The sequence below is a fragment of the Budorcas taxicolor genome, chromosome 24 (genome assembly GCF_023091745.1).
Source record: "Budorcas taxicolor isolate Tak-1 chromosome 24, Takin1.1, whole genome shotgun sequence".
Classification (NCBI taxonomy): domain Eukaryota; kingdom Metazoa; phylum Chordata; class Mammalia; order Artiodactyla; family Bovidae; genus Budorcas; species Budorcas taxicolor.
The window spans coordinates 3066246-3088960 of record NC_068933.1 but is presented as its reverse complement, the minus strand read 5'-3'; the positions used below and the strand labels follow the sequence as shown (position 1 = coordinate 3088960).

Sequence of the window (22715 nt, the reverse complement as noted above, 5' to 3'; positions counted from 1 at the left end):
AGATCTTTTTTGGTATTGGTGTATAGGAATTGCTAAGTCAGAATGAAGACAGCCAGGGTTTTCCTTGGTTATAAAGACTTGTTAGGTTTGAAATAATACAACCCCTCATGTTGGAGGCAGAATGTGGTCTGGCTGGTGGACGTGAGGAGTTTTCTATGAAAGAAGCCGATGAAGGTGGTGATGACACAACTATTGCTAATCCAGTGCCTGCTGTACCACGGCATGATGCACACACGTGGCTGCATCCTACTTTTAATGGTCAGCACCCAGATCCTCGGGAGGCCTGATGTAAGGGATGACAATCCCCGTAGGTGCATCACAGAGAGAGTAAAAGTAATTCATTTCCAGTTACTGCTGAGAGGAGGGAATGACAGAGGATGGCCTTCAGGGTGCATTTTGTCTTTGTTTATGTGCTGACCTGCTTCAGTCATGATCGACTCTGCGACTGCCATGGCTCCTCTGTCCACGAAATTCCAGGCGAGAATTCTGGAGTGAGTTGCCGCCTACTTACTCCAGGGGATCTTCCTGACCCAGAGATCGAAACTGGCTCTCTTGCATTGCAGGCAGGGATGCAGTCTTTACCATCTGAGCAACCAGGGAAGCCCTGGCCTTTAGGCTGGAAATCAACAAAGTTCTAGAGGACAGAACCACGTGGGAGATTCTGGGATCCGTATGCCATGCCCCTTGTGTTCTTGTGATATGATGTTATGACCGGACAGCTGTGGATGGAGAAATTGCATGTTGTCCTGCCTGTTTGAGTGTTTCTCTTTTCTGCCTCTGATTCCCGGGTTAATTTGACTCTTAGTAGTACAGGTTGATAATATTGCAGCTACATTTGAAATAATTATAATGTGCTTAGTCATGTCTGACTGTTTGCGGCCCATGGACTGTAGCCCACAAGATTCCTCTGTCCATGGAATTTCTCTGGCAAGAATACTGGAGTGGGTTGCCACTTCCTGCCCCAGGGGATCTTCCCAACCAACAGATCAAACCCACGTCTCTTGGATCTCCTGCACTTGCAGGCAGATTCTTTACCACTAGCACCACCGTATTATTATATGTCTCTTTTTATTAACAGTGCATTGAACTCTAATTTTAAATAGACATTTAGTGCTTGTATATGGGGCTAAGTATAAAGCGAGACTATCCTAGAAATTTTTTTTTTTTTTTTCCTAAATTGTTTCTTTCAAAGCACTTTTCTTTCTAGGTTGCAACCAAATCTTGGTAATTTCATGCTACATATCATTGACAACTACCATGTGTAATTTGCAGATATGAAACATTTTATTTTATTTTTTCCTGTGGGAAACACCAGTGTGCATTTACTCAGGCTCTGTGATGCATGCATTTGGACAGGATGGTCTCTTTATAATTAGTTAATATTTTTTTCAATTTTCCTATGGTTGGTCCTCAGTACCTCAGGCTAAAAACTTTAAAATTTGTTAGAAATTATTTCATAATTTTTAATTCCTAAGAAAGTTTGAATTTCCCTTCAAAATGTGAAATAAATTGCTTCTGGCAAGCACGTTAGTAATTTCCAGATATAGGGTTATGTTCTTTTGGAGGAAATTCACAGTTTGAAAAGTCTTTCTTCTGCAAAATGATTTGAAGTTAAACAGATCAGATCATTAAGCCTTCTTTTTATCAGTTTCCTTCCCCTTCCCCTTTATCAGTTTCAAGCCCTCATTCCTTACCTTGTTGATTTCAACCCTCAGTCATTCATTAAGGTGATTATGAGTTACCTTCTTCCAAGATATAGGGACTTTTTACTTACTTGTTTTGTGCTGTTAGTTGTACATGTCAGAAAATTGTAAAGTCATTCTCTTATTCTGTATCTCTTCCTATCGTCACAATTTCTGGCAGAAACATGTCATTCAAAAAAGTTTAAATATAGTTTAAAGAGGACACTGAAACCAAAGGCACATAAAAAATAAAACTTTTGATGAGGAAGCCTAGTGATTCGTGTGTGTGTGTGTGTGTGTGTGTGTGTGTGTGTGTGTGTGTGTAAGAAGCTAAAGGAAATATTTGGAACTAAATGCCACTGAATCATTCACACTTTAAAACATCAGGCAGCACTATTTACAACAGCCAAAACACAGACACAACCTAAGCATCCATAGATGGATGAATGAAGAAAATGTAGTGTGTCTATGTGTGTATATGTGTGTGTACTGCTGGTGGCTCAGCAGTAATGAATCTGCCTGCAATGCAGGAGACATGGGTTCAATCCATGGATTGACAAGATCTCCTGGAGAAGGAAATGGGAACCCACTCCACTATTCTTGCCTTGTAAATTCCATGGACAGGAGAGCTTGGCAGGCTACAGCACATAGGGTTACAAGAATCAGGCTCAGCTGACCCACTAAACCACCACCACCATATATACATGCATGCAATGGAATATTAAGCCATACACAGAAAAGAAATGCTACATGATCTCATGTATATGTGAAATATAAAAAAATTCACAGGAGGTGATCCTAAGATGGCAGAGGAATAGACCACTTTCTCCCCCACAAATTGATCAAAAGAACATTTGAATGCTGAGTAAATTCCACAAAACAACTTTTGAATGCTGGCAGAGGACATCAGGCACCCAGAAAAGCAGCCCATTGTCTTCAAAAGGAGGTAGGAAAAAATATAAAAGATAAAAAGACAGACAAAAGAGGTAGGGATGGAGAACCGTCCCAGGAAAGGAGTCTTAAAAAAGAGAGGTTTCCAAACACCAGGAAACACTCTCACTGGCGAGTCTGTGGTGAGCCTTGGAAGCACAGAGGGCAACATAACAGGGAGGAAAAATAAATAAACAGATAAAACCCACAGATTACATGCCCAGTGGTAACTCCCAGCAGAGAAGCAGGGCAGATGCCCGCATCCCTCACTAGCAAGCAGAGGCTGGGCAGAGAGGCATGGGCTGCATTGCTTAGAGTAAGGACCAGGCCTGAATGCCCCGAGGGCAATCTGAGGGAACTAACTTGAGATAGCAAAGAAAACTGGGATAGCTACCACACGAAAAGGTGAAAAGCCCTAACCTAAGATACCATCAGACCCACTCACAGAACAAAGGACTGACTAGAGCTAGCTGGCTGTGGACCAGCCCATCCCCCACCATAGACAGGCAGGCGAGGGCAGCCAGAGCCAGAAGGGGGCAATTGCAGCCCCAGAGAGGCAGTATCTACCAAACTGCAAACAGGCTTCGTTGCTAACCAAGACTCCTTAGGGTTCTGGATGGTCAACATCCGCCTGAGAAGGTGTGCTGGTTGTACACTCAGAAAACCGAGCAGCAGGGATGGGGGAGGCAATAAGTCACAGCGACCGCACTTGCCAAACACCTGGTCACCTGAGCGGCTCAGATCTGGGAAGGGCATAAAATGCAGGCCCAACAGAGTCTGCACCTCTGAGGACTACCCGAGTGCCTGAACCTTAGCAGCTTAGACCTAGGAGGTGCATGGAGCCCAGGGCCAGCCTCAGATGGTTCCCAGCAGAGCAACCTAGAGCTTGAGCAGTGTAGACAGGAAAAGCACACACGCCATGAGCAGGGGCAAACCCAGTGTGACCGAGACACTGCGAGCACATGCCAGTGTTATTTGTTTGCAGCGTCCCTCACTCCCCACAGCGTGAATGAACAAGTCAGCCTAAAAAAGTGTCCACCACCGCCCCCTTGTGCCAGGGCGGAAATTAGACACTGAAGAGACCAACAAACAGAAGCTAAAACAGAGGGAACCGCCTTGGAAGTGAGAGATGGAGAAGTCTTGAGGCTACTGTAAGAATAAGACTGAAAACCAGAGGCAGAAGGCTTAAGTCCACATCCTGAGAACACCAGAGAACTCCTGACTCCAGGGAACATTAATCAATAGGAGCTCATCAAATGCCTCCATACCTACACTGAAACCAAACACCACCCAAGGGCCAACAAGTTCCAGAACAAGACATACCATGCAAATTCTTCAGCAATACAGGAACATAGCCCTAAGCTTCAATATACAGGCTGCCCAAAGTCACTCCAAACCCACTGACATCTCATAATTCATTACTGGACACTTCATTGCATTCCAGAGAGAAGAAATCCAGCTCCACCCACCAGAACACCAACACAAGCTTCCCTAACCAGGAAACCTTGACAAGCTACCTGTCCAACCCCACCCACAGCGAGGAAACTCCACAATAAAGAGAACTCCACAAACTGCCAGAATACAGAAAGGCCACCCAAACACAGCAATATAAGCAAGATGAAGAGGCAGAGAAATACCAAGCAGGTAAAGGAACAGGATAAATGCCCACCAACCCAAACAAAAGAGGAAGAGATAGGGAATCTACCTGGTAAAGAATTCCAAATAATGATAGTGAAAATGATCCAAAATCTTGAAAACAAAATGGAGTTACAGATAAATAGCCTGGAGACAAGGATTGAGAAGATGCAAGAAAGGTTTAACAAGGACCTAGAAGAAATAAAAAAGAGTCAATATATAATGAATAATGCAATAAATGAGATCAAAAACACTCTGGAGGGAACCAACAGTAGAATAATGGAGGCAGCAGATAGGATAAGTGAGGTAGAAGATAGAATGGTAGAAATAAATGAAACAGAGAGGAAAAAAGAAAAATGAATTAAAAGAAATGAGGACAATCTCAGAGACCTCTGGGACAATGTCAAATGCCCCAACATTCGAATCATAGGAGTCCCAGAAGAAGAAGACAAAAAGAAAATACTTGAGGAGAAAATAGCTGAAAACGTCCCTAAAATAGGGAAGGAAATAATCACCCAAGTCGAAGAAACCCAGAGAGTTCCAAACAGGATAAACCCAAGGTGAAACACCCCAAGACACATATTAATCAAATTAACAAAGATCAAACACAAAGAACAAATATTAAAAGCAGCAAGGTAAAAGCAACAAATAACACTCAAAGGGATTCCCATAAGGATAACAGCTGATCTTTCAATAGAAACTCTTCAGGCCAGGTAGAAATGGCAGGACATACTTAAAGTGATGAAAGAAAATAACCTACAGCCCAGACTACTGTGCCCAGCAAGGATCTCATTCAAATATGAAGGAGAAATCAAAAGCTTTACAGACAAGCAAAAGCTGAGAATTCAGCACCACCAAACCAGCTCTCCAACAAATGCTAAAGGATCTTCTCTAGGCAGGAAACACAGAAAGGGTGCATAAACTGGAACCCAAAACAATAAAATAAATGGCAACGGGATCATACTTATCAATAATTACCTTAAATGTAAATGGGTTGAATGCCCCAACCAAAAGACAAAGACTGGCTGAATGGATACAAAAACAAGACCCCTATATATGTTGTCTACAAGAGATCCACCTCGAAACAAGGGACACATACAGACTGAAAGCGAAGGGCTGGGAAAAGATATTCCATGCAAACAGAGACCAAAAGAAAGCAGGAGTAACAATACTCATATCAGATAAATAGACTTTAAAACAAAGGCTTTGAAAAGAGACAAAGAAGGCCACTACATAATGATCAAAGGATCAATCCAAGAAGAAGATATAACAATTATAAATATATATGCACCCAACATAGGAGCACCACAACATGTAAGACAAATGCTAACAAGTATGAAAGGGGAAATTAACAATAACACAATAATAGTGGGAGACTTTAATACCCCACTCACACCTATGGATAGATCAACTAAACAGAAAATTAACAAGGAAACACAAACTTTAAAAGATACAATAGACCAGTTAGACCTAATTAATATCTATAGGACATTTCACCCCAAAGCAACGAATTTCAACTTTTTCTCAAGTGCACATGGAACCTTCTCCAGGATAGATCACATCCTGGGCCATAAATCTAGCCTTGGTAAATTCAAAAAAATTGAAATCATTCCAAGCATCTTTTCTGACCACAATGCAGTATGATTCGATCTCAATTACAGGAGAAAAACTATTAAAAATTCCAACATATGGATGCTGAACAACACTCTGCTGAATAAACAATAAATCATAGAAGAAATAAAAAAAGAAATGAAAATATGCATAGAAATGAATGAAAATGAAAACACAACAACCCAAAACCTGTGGGACACTGTAAAAGCAGTGCTAAGGGGAAGGTTCATAGCAATACAGGCATACTTCAAGAAACAAGAAAAAAGTCAAATAAATAACCTAACTCTACACCTAAAGCAACTAGAAAAGGAACAAATGAAGAACCCCAGGGTTAGTAGAAGGAAAGAAATCTTAAAAATAAGGGCAGAAATAAAGGAAAAAGAAACAAAAGAGACCATAGCAAAAATCAACAAAGCCAAAAGCTGGTTCTTTGAAAGGATAAATAAAATTGACAAACCATTAGCCATATTCATCAAGAAACAAAGGGAGAAAAATCAAATCAATAAAATTAGAAATGAAAATGGAAAGATCATAAGAGACAACACAGAAATACAAAGGATCATAAGAGACTACAATCAGCAATTATATGTCAATAAAATGGACAACTTGGAAGAAATGGACAAATTCTTAGAAAACTACAACTTTCCAAAACGGAACCAGGAAGAAATAGAAAATCTTAACAGACCCATCACAAGCACAGAAATTGAAACTGTAATCAGAAATCTTCCAGCAAACAAAAGCCCAGGTCTGGACAGCTTCACAACTGAATTCTACCAAAAATTTAGAGAAGCGCTAACACCTATCCTACTCCAACTCTTCCAGAAAATTGCAGACGAAGGTAAACTTCCAAACTCATTCTATGAGGTCATCATCACCCTAATACCAAAACCTGACAAAGATGCCATACAAAAAAAGAAAACTACAGAGTCCAAAAGACTGTTCTATACTCTGTAGGAGAGGGAGAGGGTGGGATGATTCAGGAGAATGTCACTGAAACATATATAATATCATATATGAAACGAGTTGCCAGCCCAGGCTCAATGCATGATACTGGATGCTTGGGGCTGGTGCAGTAGGACGACCCAGAGGGATGGTATAGGGAGGGAGGAGGGAGGGGGTTTCAGGATGGGGAACACGTGTATACCTGTGGCAGATACATGTTGATGTATGGTAAAACCAATAAAATATTGTAAAGCAATTAACCTTCAATTAAAATAAATGAATTTATTTTTTTTTTTTTAAAAGGAAACTAAAGGCCAATATCACTGATGAACATAGAGGCAAAAATCCTCAACAAAATTCTAGCAATCAGAATCCAAAAACATTAAGAAGATCATACATCATGATCCCAGGGATGCAAGGATTCTTCAATATCTGCAAATAAATGAATGTAACACACACACTAACAAGTTGAAAAATAAAAGCCATATGATTATCTCAATAGATGCAGCAAAAGCTTCTGACAAAATTCAATATCCATTTATGATACAAACCCTCCAGAAAGAAGAATAGAAGGAACATACCTCAACATAATAAAGCTATTATGACAATCCCACAGCAAACATTATTCTCAATTGTGAAAAAAGGAAAGCATTTCCCCTCAAGTCAGGAACAACACAAGGGTGCCCACTCTCACCACTACTATTCAACATAGATTTGGAAGTTTTGGCCACAGCAATCAGAGCAGAAAGAGAAATAAAAGGAATCCAAATTGGAAAAGAAGAAGTAAAACTCTCACTGCTTGCGGATGACATGATCCTCTACATAGAAAACCCTAAAGACTCCACCAGAAAAGTACTAGAGCTAATCAATGAATATAGTAAAGTTACAGAATATAAAATCAACACCCAGAAATCCCTTGCATTCCTGTACACTAATTATGAGAAAATAGAAAGAGAAATTAAGGAAACAATTGCATTCACCATTGCAACGAAAAGAGTAAAATACATAGGAATATATCTACCTAAGGAAACAAAAGACCTATATATAGAAAACTATAGAACACTGGTGAAAGAAATCAAAGAGGACACTAATAGATGGAGAAATATACCATGTTCATGGATCAGAAGAATCAATATAGTGAAAACGAGCACACTACTCAAAGCAATCTATAGATTCAATGCAATCCCTATCAAGCTACCAACGGTATTTTTCATGGAGCTAGAACAAATAATTTCACAATTTGTATGGAAATACAAAAAACCTTGAATCGCCAAAGCAGTCTTGAGAAGGAAGAATGGAACTGGAGGAATCAACCTGCCTGACTTCAGGCTCTACTACAAAGCCACGGTCATCAAGACAGTATGGTACTGGCACAAAGACAGAAATATAGATCAATGGAACAAAATACAAAGCCCAGAGATAAATCCAAACACATATGGACACCTTATCTTTGACAAATGAGGCAAGAACATACAATGGGGAAAAGACAATCTCTTTAACAAGTGGTGCTGGGAAAACTGTTCAACCACTTGTAAAAGAATGAAACTAGAACACTTTCTAATACCATACACCAAAATAAACTCAAAATGGGTTAAAGATCTAAATGTAAGACAAGAAAATATAAAACTCCTAGAGGAAAACATAGGCAAAACACTCTCCAATATAAATCACAGCAGGATCCTCTATGACCCACCTCCCAGAATATTGGAAATAAAAGCAAAAATAAATAGGACCTAGTTAAAATTAAAAGCTTCTGCACAACAAAGGAAACTACAAGCAAGGTGAAAGACAACCTTCAGAATGGGAGAAAATAATAGCAAATGAAGCAACAAAGAATTAATCTCAAAACTATACAAGTAACTGCTGCAGCTCAATTCCAGAAAAATAAACGACCCAATCAAAAAATGGGCCAGAGAACTAAACAGACATTTCTCCAAAGAAGACATACAGACGGCTAACAAACACATGAAAAGATGCTCAACATCACTCATTATCAGAGAAATGCAAATCAAAACCACAGTGAGGTACCATTTCAAGCCAGTCAGGATGGCTGTGATCCAAAAGTCTACAAGCAATAAATGCTGGAGAGGATGTGGAGAAAAGGGAACCCTCTTACATTGTTGGTGGGAATGCAAACTAGTACAGCCACTATGGAGAACAGAGTGGGGATTCCTTAAAAAACTAGAAATACAATTGCCGTCAGATCAGTTCAGTCGCACAGTCATGTCCAACTCTGCAATGCCATGAATTGCAGCCCGCCAGGCCTCCTTGTCCATCACCAACTCCCGGAGTTCATTCAAACTCATGTCCATCGAGTCGGTGATGCCATCCAGGCATCTAATCCTCTGTTTTCCCCTTCTCCTCCTGCCCCCAATCCCTTCCAGCATCAGAGTCTTTTCCAATGAATCAACACTTCGCATGAGGTGGCCAAAGTATTGGAGTTTCAGCTTTAGCATCATTCCTTCCAAAGAACACCCAGGACTGATCTCCTTTAGAATGGACTAATTGGATCTCCTTGCAGTCCAAGGGACTCTCAAGAGTCTTCTCCAACACCACAGTTCAAAAGCATCAATTATTTGGTTCTCAGCTTTCTTTGCAGTCCAACTCTCACATCCGTACATGAAAACTGGAAAAGCCATGGCCTTAACTAGATGGACCTTTGTTGGTAAAGTAATGTCGCTGCTTTTGAATATGCTATCTAGGATGGTCATAGCTTTCCTTCAAAGGAGTAAACATCTTTTAATTTCATGGCTACAATCACCATCTGCAGTGATTTTGAAGCCCAAAGAGATAAAGTCTGACACTATTTCCATTGTTTCCCCATCTATTTCCCATGAAGTGATGGGACTAGGTGCCATGATCTTCGTTTTCTGAATGTTGAGCTTTAAGCCAACTTTTTCACTCTCCTCTTTCACTTTCATCAAGAGGCTTTTTAGTTCCTCTTCACTTTCTGCCATAAGGATGGTGTCACCTGCATATCTGAGTTATTGATATTTCTCCTGGCAATCTTGATTCCAGCTTGTGCTTCTTCCAGTCCAGTGTTTCTCATGATGTACTCTGCATATAAGTTAAATAGTCAGGGTGACAATAGACAGCCATGATGTACTCCTTTTCCTATTTGGAACCAATCTGTTGTTCCATGTCCAGTTCTAACTGTTGCTTCCTGACCTGCATATAGGTTTCTCAAGAGGCAGGTCAGGTGGTCTGGTATTCCCATCTCTTTCAGAATTTTCCACAGTTGATTGTGATCCACACAGTCAAAGGCTTTGGCATAGTCAATAAAGCAGAAATAGATGTTTTTCTTTAACTCTCTTGCTTTTTCCATGATCCAGCAGATGTTGGCAATTTGATCTCTGGTTCCTCTGCCTTTTCTAAAACCAGCTTGAACTGCCATACGTCCCAGTGCAGCAATCCCACTTCTGGGCATACACACTGAGGAGACCAGAATTGAAGGAGACATGTGTACCCCAGTGTTCATCACAACACTGTTTATAATAGCCAGGACATGGAAGCAACCTAGATGTCCATCAGCAGATGAATGGATAAGAAAGCTGTGGTACATATACACAATGGAATATTACTCAGCCATTCAATGAATACATTTGAATCAGTTCTAATGAGGTGGATGAAACTAGAGCCTATTATACAGAATGAAGCAAGCCAGAAAGAAAAACACCAATACAGTGTACTAATGCATATGTATGGAATTTAGAAAGACGGTAGCAATAACCCTGTATGCGAAATAGCAAAAGAGACACAGATGTATAGAACAGTCTTTTGGGCTCTGTGGGAGAGGGCAAGGGTGGGATGATTTGGGAGAATGGCACTGAAACATGTATATTATCATAGAGTCCAGGTTCGATGCATGATACAGGATGCTTGGGGCTGGTGCACTGGGTTGATCCAGAGGGATGATACGGGGAGGGATATGGGAGGGGGGTTCAGGATGGGGAAAACATATACACCTGTGGTGGATTCATGTCAATGTATGGCAAAACCAATACAATATTGTAAAGTAATTAGCGTCCAATTAAAATAAATAAATTACAATTCCCAGAAGCAGAGTTGAGCCATGACGACTAGGGATGTAGAGGTGGGGATAAATCTGGAGATCTTATGGCCAGCATGGTGGCTGTAGACAAAAATACTGTATTGGTCATTGGACATATGCTAAGAGAATAGATTTAAGGTGCTTTACTTTACAAGCGAGTGAATACTAAGTGAGAGACAGGTTTATTAGCCTGACTATAGTAGCAGTCATGTACTATATGTGTGGACATCAAATCCTCATGCTATACTCCTTAAATACACACAAATTTTGTTTACAAAAATGAATTCTCTTGATCACATCACTCATCACTGACTGAGAAATGACAGCAACTTTCATTCCAGATGTATATTTTGTTTAGCTGCCAGATATATTTATAGAATGATATATTTTATAACAAACTAGGGCAGTGGGAACCCACTCCAGTACTCTTGACTGGAAAACCCCATGGGTGGAGGAGCCTGATAGGCTGCAGTCCATGGGGTCGTGAAGAGTCGGACACGACTGAGCGACTTCACTTTCACTTTTCACTTTCATTCATCAGAAAAGGAAATGGCAACCCACTCCATTGTTCTTGCTTGGAGAAATCCAGGGACAGGGGAGCCTGGTGGGCTGCCGTCTATGGGGTTACACACAGTTGGACACGATTGAAGCGACTTAGCAGCAGCAGCAGCAGCAATGGCATAAAGATTGTCCTTTGACTCTCAGTAGAGGCTGATTGTCAAGGCTAAACCCTGACAAAAACCTCTCCAACACGCTTTGCTTTGGCTTGAAAGAATTATAGAATGATCCTTTTTACACCCAAAATAAAAACACATTTATGTGATGAGACCCCCATCTGTGACATTAAAAATCAGCCAAGCATGACCCTCAGGCTTGAATGGATTATCATTGCTTCACTGCAGGCTGTTAGACAAGTCAACACAGAATCAGTGTGTCAAAAAGGGTAATGGGAACCTCCAGGATGTGTGAATCTTCGATCATTTTTTTCTATCTTGTTAGACCATGGACATTTATAAATCAGCCCATGGAAAAACAAAAAATGAAGTAAAACCATCCTTGGTTGCTGGGCTTCATAAACAACAGACATCAATCCCTACACCTGTTTCGAATTAGATTGCTAAAATAATATATTCAGACAAACATTGCAATTTGAAAGAGTAGATTTTTAAAAGTAAATTATAATGGCTATACAACTAATTTTAGTAAGAATTTCAAATAGCAAAATTAATGCACCCCATATTAGCATTGCTCAGGAAAGCACCTGGTTAGAGCCTGCTCAGAAAAGCAACATCAAATTGGATGGTAGTCCAAAGTCTGCCTTCCTCCCTGGTGCCACTTAGACCTTTCTTTCAGGTTTAATAAACAAGCATTTGATGTTTTGTACAAGATTCCAGAGTTTCAGAGTCACTCTTAAGTAAATCTCATCAAAGTGTATTTACAGTGTTAATGGCTTCTGTATTTGCCGTTCTCTCACTCTCTTCAGCTGGCTATGTACCCCATTTGTTACTCTACCTACCTGCCTACCTTCCTACATCTATCTATCTACCCTCTCTTTCATCTATCCATCTGTCTCTTCATGTATTTCTACTGCCATCATCTCCATTTACTGATCTCTTTTACCTATCTATCCATCTCTCTCTTTCACCAGTGATATCTTCTTCCTTTCCTTTTTATCTGTTACAGATTATCTAGTGTCTGTATCTATCTGTCTGTCTAGCATATAGTTCCATCATCAATCTATTTCTCCTTGTCACCCAGGGCTCTCGCCTAACTTTTTGACACTCCAGACACTTTTCCCCCCTCAATCACAATTTTGGCCAACAAAGCAAGCATTACTTTTATCAGGGTAAAGGATATGTGCTCTACAGAAAGAAGGACACAGTGTTCTGTTACCTCCATACGTCAGACACAAGCTGCTCTTGTCTAGATGATGTCGACCACCCAAAGTGTTCTTTACTTTAAAACAGACAAGGCTTTGCAAGGTAAATGTAGAGGACAACTTTCCAGCCTCAGAAGGTCTTTTTTCATATGTAAATATGAGTAACTACATGAAATCTGTGGATATCACACTGAAAACGTTTATTTTTTGGTGTTCCAGTTATCCTCTAAATAGATCTCATTAACTGCAGTCTCCATTTATTTTGCTTATACTGACTTAACCTTTGGTCATTCTGAACACTATAAATATGAGAATAAATACTTGATAGGCTTAACATATAATATGGGTTGATTTCATTTTTAAAGCTGATAATATCTTTGGAGTGATAGCAATTTTGAATTCCATAGAATCCTATAATCAGGGGCTCTCAAATGTACATAATCATTATTTTAAAAAGCAACTTGATATCATTTGAAATAACAATGGCATTATGGAGCAAAATTAATTCTCCAACTGAATATATGCAGTATGCAAGGTCCCAGGGAGTTCCCATTATGCTAAGTAATTCTGTCTTGTGTTTGATTCAGGTCATCAAGCTTGCCTTTGAGGAGTTTGAGCTAGAAAGAGGTTATGACACCCTAACCGTGGGCGACGCGGGAAAAGTAGGGGACACCAGGACCGTCTTGTATGTGTGAGTATATCTTCCCTTGTTTTTTTTCTTTCCCGGGATGGGGAGGTGTCTGTGCAGACACAGGTGTGGACTGGAGATCCTGGTCAGACTTTCCATTCCCAATCAGAAGTTTAATAGATGCCACATGTGGCTACATTAGTGGCATCCAAATCTGATTTCACATGAGAATTAATTCAGCATTATGTCCTATTAATAACTCTGTCAATGTTTTTCTTTTTATTTCAAATCATTAAGAATATGGCAAAAATTTAGAATATATTGGAAAGCAGAAAGTAGAGGTGATAAGTTTCTCAATTCATCTCCTCCTTATCAATCTCCTTCCACTTATTCTATTATCCATGTTTGGGGAAGTACAAATATTTTCTACAATGAGGCCATGTGTCTTCCCAAAGCCTTGCATTCTGTAGAGCTGCATACTAACTGTAGCAGAGATGGTGGGGAGAAGAGTGGGGGTAACACCCTGCATGTCTGTGGACCTCCCAACCCAGAGTCCTGGGGGATTCAGAAGCAGCCCTGCCAGGTACAGCAGCAGATTCCCTGCACTTGCTCCACTGCAGCTGGACTCACAGAGGGTTCTGCACTGACAGAGGGGTCTGCACCCACAGAGGGGTCTGCACCCACAGAGGAGTCTGCACCCACAGAGGGGTCTGCACCACAGAGGGGGCTTGCGCCCCTTCACCCTGGATGCTTTCCACCTCTTGCAGATGCAGGGCCGTAAGGCGAGTCTGGTCAGTTTTTAGCAGGCTTGTTCTTTCAGAATTAAAGCTGTGACCCCAGGGGCATCTTGACTCAGTATCTTCAGCACAACAGAGAATGTCTCAACAGCCCCTTCCTCTGTGTTTGCAACCCACATAGACAGCTTCCTGCGGGGGCTTCGGAGACACCTAAACCAGAAATTGGTTTCACAAATGAAAGTCATTCGGCAGGATTTTCACCTTTTTTCTCTTAATCTACTTATTCATGGCTGAGGTTTTCTGTTTATTTGCTTACCCTTGATAGCTTCAGCTAGGAAACAATGACAATAGTGGAATAGTAATGGCTGTAATGCCCACTTATTCTCTTACTTACTAGTTACTTATGTGATAATTCATGTTGTAAAAAAAAGTTCTGCAGCTGAATGTCTGTCTATACCTTTAAAATTAATGGGCCTGAATTCTGATGGCTCTGGGGACACTCTATTCTCCTTTGTTGTGTCTTGGACATACTTTCCAGTCAGTACATATCTTTATCTCATGTTTTATAACTACTACTAATAATAATTAAAGTCATGTTTCGTGTTACTGGCCCATGGCCTATGATGATGATTATAATAATAACAGTAGTAATCTCATGGCATTTATTGAGAACATCTTGTGTACTATGCACTGTGCTAATATATATTGTCTTCTTTGGCCTTCACCTTAATCCTATAAGTTAGGGGTTAATACTGTCTTCATCATACAAGTGATGAAACCGAGGCTTAGATTTACCCCAATTCACAAACCTGGTGCCTGATCCAGCAGGTGTTCAGACTTAGTGATTCTGACCGTGTCTGTATTCCTTATCATTGATAACCTTTGGCTTTTCCCCATCCCTCCCATAATTTCCCCTTCCTAAGCAGCTATGCAATAAACTACTTTGTACAAATAGTCATACTGTTTCATGTGCCTTCAGGAAAAACTCTATATAGATTTTCTTCCACCACAGTATATGAAGGTCCTTATTTCTTCTCACTCTTCCTCAATGACTAGCCCCCACATTACATTCATTTATAAAAATTGGATTTCTGCAGGATAAGGCCTGGACATCTATATGTTTGCAGTGTGCCATGTTGATGGCAGGCACACAGCCTGGCACAGGTGTGTAGAGGCACTTCTGGACACCAACTCAGTGCATAGTGATGGGGTCAGGGTGCCAGAGATGGAGTTTCTGGCCAGAGCTTTGCTCTTAACCATCTGTGACCCACTCTGTACCTGTGTTTTCATGGCTACAAAATATGTATAATAAACGTTTCCTGCCTGTGGTAAAGAGCAAAATGAAATAATGCCTGTGAACACACTGGAGAGCAAAGAAATACAACCCACATACGAGATAGCTTTATTATTACCATAGTGTCTAATTTAAGAAGGAGTGTCATTAAAACAAATGAGAAAAGTTTTCAACTAAATGCAAAATATAAAATACAAATGTGGCCAAGTGGCGCCGTATAAAGTCCCTTAGGTCGCCATTAAAGATCTGTGGCTGCGCACCCATTGTTTTCAATGCTATTTGTTGTTAGAGAGCAACAGCAAGCTATGTGTTACGTTGACATAAGTGTTATTAGAACCTCCTCCCAATAGCTCAAATCTATAAATGAAAAACTAAATAGTCAACTGAATCAAAGTGAGATGCCCTTTGGGAAACATAATGTAACGAAGATCAGTTGGGCATTTAATCATTTGTAATAGAGGAAGGCAAAGCCACTGACGTATTTTCTCACACAATTACAGAAAAAGAATGAATGGGGGAATCACAGCTGGTGTCTTCAGATAAACTGGTAATGTTAGAGGATACATCAACAAACATCTTCGAGTACTACTATGTCAGACCTGACATACCGGATTCCTACTATAGAATTTAAAATCTTATTGGAAATGGCAGCAATGCTCAGATGGTTATATACCAGAAAGTATATTGAATCACTGAATCTCCTGATATGTATTTCAAATAAAATTTGGGTTAAGAACCCTTTCTTATGGGTGTCTGATATATACTATGTTGGGCTCAATATTTTATACATTTCCATTTTTAGGGGGGCTGAGGAATTCTATTCAGATCTTAATTTTAAGGAGAAATTCAGAAACTGAGAGAGCCAACTGGCTCATCCTAAATATTGTTTTCAAAAGCCTAATTTCTGTTAATGGCTTTTTATTTTCTCATTTCTTGACCCAAAAGGAGAAAAACTGAATATTAGGGGAACTCTTAATAGCTGATTCTTCCCAAGAGGTGGATGCATTTATTCAGGTTACTTTTACAGAATGACAGACTTCAAATTAATTCACTAAGCAAATATCTCTTGAGACCTCTTCAACAATACATATTGATAACTTTCTCAAATGTAATTTGCAGAAGAACTGTATCCAGAGACATGGTTCTTCAAGACTTTCCTTTGGCCTTTGCAGTTACTAGCAGCCGGTGCATGGGAAATGGCATTCATTTCAGGATGTTCTGAGGATTACCGACATAGATGACAGATTGTAAGTGCCCGTCTGTCTAGGGGAGGGATAGTTAGTATCAGGGAAATCTGCAAGCAAGCAGTATTGCCTCTGCCTGACTACTCGTCACTACTCATCCATTAACCAGTAAGGAGACTTTGTTGCTCTTCCATCCCTAAGCCCTGTCTGACTCTTGCAACCCCATGCACTGCAGCATGCCAGGCTTCCCTGTCCTTCACCATCTCCTGGAGCTTGCTCAAACTTATGTCCATGGAGTTGGTGATGCCATCCAACCATCTCATCCTCTGTCGTCCCCATTTCCTCCTGCCCTCAATCTTTCCGAGCATCAGGGTCTTTTTCTAGTGAGTCAGGTCTTCACATCAGGTGGCCAAAGGATTGGAGCTTCAACTTCAACATCTGGCCTTCCAATGAAGATTTAGGATTGATTTCCTTTAGAATTAACTGGTTTGATCTCCTTGCAGTCCAAAGAACTCTAAGGAGTTTTCTCCAGCATCGCAATTCTAAAGCATCAATTCTTGGGTGCTCAGCCTTCTTTTCAGTCCAGTTCTTACCTGTGTATATGACTGTTGGAAAAACCATACCTTTGCCTTTGTCAGCAAAGTAATGTCTGTTTTTTAATACCCTATCTAGGTCTGTCATACTTTCCCTTCCAAAGAGCAATCATCTCTTAATTTCATGACTGGTCATTGTCTGTAGTGATTTTGAAGCCTAAGAAAATAAAATCTGTCACTGTTTCCACTTTTCCCTCATCTATTTGCCATGAAGTGATTGGACCAGATGCCATTAGTTTTTTGAATATCGAGTTTCAAGTCAACTTTTTCTTCGCCTCTTCCACCCTCATCAAGAGGCTCTTTAGTTCCTCTTCACTTTCTGCCACTAGAATGGTATCATCTGCATATCTGAGATTGTTGGTATTTCTCCCGGCAATCCTGATCCCAGCTTGAGGTTCATCCAGCCCAGCATTTCACATGATGTCCTCTGCATGTAAGTTAAATAAACAGGGTGACAATATACAGCCTTGAAGTTCTCTACTCCCAATTTTGAACTGGTCTGTTGTTTCATGTCTAGTCTAACTATTGCTTCTTGCCCTTCATAGAGGTTTCTCAGAAGGCAGGTCAGGTGGTCTGATATTCCCATGTCTTCAAGAATTTTCCACAGTTTGTTGTGATCCACACAGTCAAAGGTTTAGCCTAGTCAGTGAAGCAGAAGTAGATATCTTCCTGGAATTCCCTTGCCTTTTCTATGATCCAATAAATGTTGGCAATTTGGTCTCTCATTCTTCTGCCTTCTCTAAATCCAGCTTGCACATCTGGAAGTTCTCAATCCAGGTACTGCTAAAGCTCAGTAAAAGATTTTGAGTATTGAAATGAGCATAATTGTATGGTAATTTGAACAGCCTTTGGCATTGTCTTTCTTTGGCTTGGAATGAAAACTGACCGTTTTCAATCCTATGGCCACTGCTGAGTTTTCCAAATTTGGTGACATATTGAGTGCATCACTTTAAAACTCCATCTTTTAGGATTTGTATTAGCTCAGCTATAATTCCATCACATCCACTAGCTTTATACATTGTAATACTTCCTAAGGCCCACTTGACTTCACACTCCAGAATGTCTGGCTCTAGGTGAGTGACCACACAATTGTGGTTATCTGGGTCATTGAGACTTTTTGTATATTTTTCTGTGGTTTCTTGCCACCTCTTCTTAATCTCTTCTGCTTCTATTAGATCCTTACCACTTCTGTCCTTTATCGTGCCTATCTTTACATGAAATGTTCCAATTTTCTTGAAGGGATTTCTAGTCTTTCCCACTCTATTGCTTGTTGTTTCAGTGACCCCATCTCTCATGTGACTGTAACAACCTACCTCTCCTGTTGTCTGCAGGTGCTGGGTGAAGGGGCAAAATTCACTTTTTTATTAAAAAACTTCAAAACAGCTCTAACAAAGCAGACACTGAAAACTGATGTGTGTGCCTGTTTCTTTGGACATTATTACAGAATTCAGTCACAGTACATCTCAGTGCTTTGGAGAAAAGCCTGAGCAATTTATGTTAAGACTGCTGCTGCTGCTGCTGCTGCTGCTGCTGCTAAGTCACTTCAGTCGTGTCCGACTCTGTGACCCCATAGACAGCAGCCCACCAGGCTCCGCCATCCCTGGGATTCTCCAGGCAAGAACACTGGAGTGGGTTGCCATTTCCTTCTCCAAGCAAATAATGAATCTCCAGTCCAGGTTCAATGCATGATACAGAATGCTCAGAGCTGGTGCACTGGGATGACCCAGAGTGATGGTATGGGAGGGAGGTGGGAGGGGGGTTCAGGATGGGGAACACATGTACACCCATGACGGATTCGTGAGGATGTATGGCAAACCCAATACAATATTGTAAAGTAATTAGCCTCCAATTAAAATAAATAAATTTAAATTAAAAAAGAGTAAGAACATAAAGGTAGCTACCTAAATTCTCTCTAGGCAAAACCCTATATTAGATAAGAAGTACTCTCCTTAGATTCTTAGAACTCTGGAACCTCATGATCAAAACATTTTCTTCATATAGTCTTTCTCATAATGGTGTTGACTTTGAGCATGGATTTGTACAAGACTGCAGATCAGACTCAAATCCTAAACACTCTATTCTTCATGTGGATTCCATCCATTGGTAATTTTCCTTCCTCCATCTCTTATGGGGGATCTTTCTTCCTTGAGTTCTTGGAGAAGTATTTATTGAAATTCAGTTGTTGTAGGACACAGAGGCGGGTAAAAGTAAGCTTTGGTGGGCATGGGGAGGTGGTCTGCAGGTGGAGAAGTTCAGAGACTTTCCAACCTTTAACACCACCCCGAGGAGAGTCAGAGAACCTATGTTCTCTGTTCCAACAGCCCTATCATTTGGGAGGTAGCCAGACCCGTGGACACCTGCATTTTAGGTTTGGGAATTTACCTGTTGTGGAGTGTCTGGGATAGCAAGCTGACCTGGGCCTTTAGGGGCCATGTCTCTGGGGAACCTTCCCATGGAGGAAGAGAAGCCATCAGTCCCAAGGAAACACAGGCCAATGGCAGTGCCTGTGGGAGACGGAGCAAAGCCTGTCCCAGCTCATTTGGGGTCCAGACTCGGGGTCCAGCCTGAGTCTTGTCCCAGATGTTCTGACAGCTACAGCTACAGCATTGACTCACTGCAGCAGTTTTCTCTAAGAAGCTGGAAGTGCATGCCCTCCCTGCTGCACTGTTATCCTGCAGAGCTAAGGATCTCTTCGCCAGGATTCATCAGTCAGCTCTAGAACCCAGGAGCTGCCACTATTGATACTTAGCCTGCACAAAAGCCCACACTCCATGGCAGGAGGAGCCACTGCAATGAGAAGCCCACACTGCAACTAGACAGCAAGCCCCCATAGCCCCCCAGCACCACTAAAAGTAAACAAATAAAAATTAAAAGAAAACAAAAAAACACGAGGGGCATGCACCTCAAGGGCAGCAAGCTTGGCTCCCCATCTCGTGCTGACTTTGCAACCCAAAAGCATTCAAGTGCAAAATGAAACAGCTAATGAAAATTGTTTGAGAAAGCCTAAAAGTATGAAGTAAAGAGATGTGATTATATTGCTGTAGTTATTATCTCTGCCTTAAAGTAATGAATTATGTGGTGCTCAGAACTGCCTTTGGATGTGACATTTACTAACAGGAAGAAGGAAGAGATCTGGACTGTCATTCACTGAATCTGTCTGGACCCTCAGTCTCATGACCTAGAAATTCTATAGCCTGGCCTCCAGGATTGTTAGACAGGAAATCCACTGACACACCCAGGGGTGTTTATAAGCAATGAGTCACTTCTCTCTGGCTGTTTTCAAGATTTTGGTCTTCATCTTTGGTTTTCAAAAGTTTAATTAAATGTGTCCTAACGTGGATTCATTTGAGTTTATCCTGTTTGAGGTTCACGTGGTTTCTTAGAACTGTAGGTTCTATGTTTCCCCAGATTTGGGGTGCTTCCAGCAATTATTGCTTTAAATTCTCTTTCAGCCCCACTCTCTTCTCTCTCCTTGTGGGATTGGGATGATGAGACGCTGGACCTTTGGGTTTTGTCCACAGGTTGCTAGTGTTGTTTCCACTCCGTCTTCTCTCTGCGGTCAGTGAAGGGGATCCTGTCGTCCTTTCTCGAGTTCTCATGTCACTGTGCGTCTCCATTCTGTCTACTATAAGCCCGTCCAGCTACTTTTATTTTATTGTCTATTATTATATTTTTCACTGCTGTACTTTTCACTCCTATGATTTCCAGTTGGGTCTTTTTAATAACTTCTCTTTCTTTGCTGGAATATTCTGTTTTTCATTTGATTACAGAGAGTTTGTAAATGATTGAAGCATTTACACAATGGCTGCTTTAAAATCCTTGTCAGGTAATCTCAACAGCTGATTCATTTCAGGTGTTGTCCGTTGTTTGTCTTTTCTCATTCAAGTTGTCATTTTCTCAGCTCTTAATGTGATGAGCAGACCCTGGCTGTTTTGTCGATCGTGTTGTGATGTACTAGAAATTACATAAACCTCTTATTTCAGCAGACAGTCTCCCTGGTTAGACTTAATATGCAGCTCTTGGCCAACATGTGCAGGCTGGGTTCCAGTGATGGGCTCATTATCAGGGCCTGTAAGGCAGCAGCCCCCAACCTTTTTGACCCCAGGGACAGGTTTTGGTGGAAGACAAGTATTCCATGGACCAGGATGGGGGACATCTTGGGGATGACTCTACACATTGCATTTATTGCTCACTTTATTTTGTCATCATTAAATGAATTCCACCCCAGATCAGCAGGCGTCAGGCCCCAGAGGCTGAGGACCCCTGCTCTATGGCAGTGCCCTGCTCCACTTGGCTGGTGCCCGTGGAGCTCACACTAGTCGCTACCCCTTCCTCCAGCTCATGCCTTGTCCCCTCCACCCCCGTCTCCCATCTCTGGGAGGGGAGGGGGGGAGTCTCAGTCTCCGATTTGCAGAGACAGAATCTTCCTGGGTCGGGCCACTGGTGTGGTGGTCTCTCTTGCAGGTTCTCCTGCTTCTGTGTCTTTCCTCAGAAAAGGGAGCCCAGGCCCTTGGGGAGGGGGAGGCTGGCCCTGGACACCTGTGGTTACCAGGCCCTTCACCATCCCCCGCACAGGTGGTGCTGGTCCACCCGACATCACGAGAGGGACACCAGCTGCATCCTCGAGGGTGGAGCTTGCCTGTACAAGAGTCAAAGTCAACGAAAAGCTTGCTCTAATTTCACGTTGGTGCCAGTGGGGAGATTTTAACAACTTCAGCATATGTACTGTAGATCCCCAGGTTTAACTTCATGTATAATAGTAATAAAATATCTGTCCTATAAGACCAGAGCCTAAAATGACTTTCCAAAGTCAACTTGAAGCAAAAGCCAGAGTCCTGCCACTCTCCCACTTCCGGCCTCTGTTCTGCTGCTGGACTGGGCTCAGTCACGCAGGCATGTCCAATTCTTTGCGGCCCCGTGCACTGTAGCCCGCCAGGCTCCTATGTCCATGGGATTATCCCAGCAAGAATACTGGAGTTGTTGACATTTCCTCTTCCTGTTCTGGTACATATCGTGTAAATAGATTTGTTACCTGTAGGTCCCCTGTGTGAGGAGCCAGTGGGATGCTGTGGGTTGGAGAACCTGGAACTCTGATCAGGGCTGCCTTCAGGCGGATTTGCCCTCAGGATCTGTCAGAAAGGCTCTTAATTATGTGCCACCTGTCCATCCTAAAGGAGATCAGTCCTGAATATCCATTGGAAGGACTGATGCTGAAGCTGAGACTCCAATACTTTGGCCACCTAATGCAAAGAACTGACTCATTTGAAAAGACCATGATGTGGGGAAAGATTGAAGGTGGGAGGAGAAGAGGATGACAGAGGATGAGACGGTCAGATGACATCACCGACTCAATGGACATGAGTTTGAGTAAACTCTGGGAGTTGGTGATGGACAGGGAGGCCTGCCATGCTGCAGTCCATGGGGTCGCAAAGAGTCAAACACGACTGAGTGACTGAACTGAAATGAACTGAACCTCAGAGTACAAACGTATGGTTCCAAGATCCCCTCTTCCTCGTTTGTTTAATGATGATGTCAACTTATGATATGCT

The 22715-nt window shown here is 41.5% G+C and overlaps 1 protein-coding gene across 1 annotated transcript in view; it reads left to right on the top strand.

Annotated features, from left to right (window-relative positions):
• Positions 1 to 22715, top strand: part of CSMD1 (CUB and Sushi multiple domains 1) — a 1658099-nt gene that overhangs the window by 1150653 nt on the left and 484731 nt on the right. Inside the window, exon 11 of the mRNA XM_052661250.1 lies at positions 13318 to 13421. Within this exon, the coding sequence (XP_052517210.1) occupies positions 13318 to 13421 (104 nt within the window). The remainder of the gene's footprint in view (positions 1 to 13317; positions 13422 to 22715) is intronic.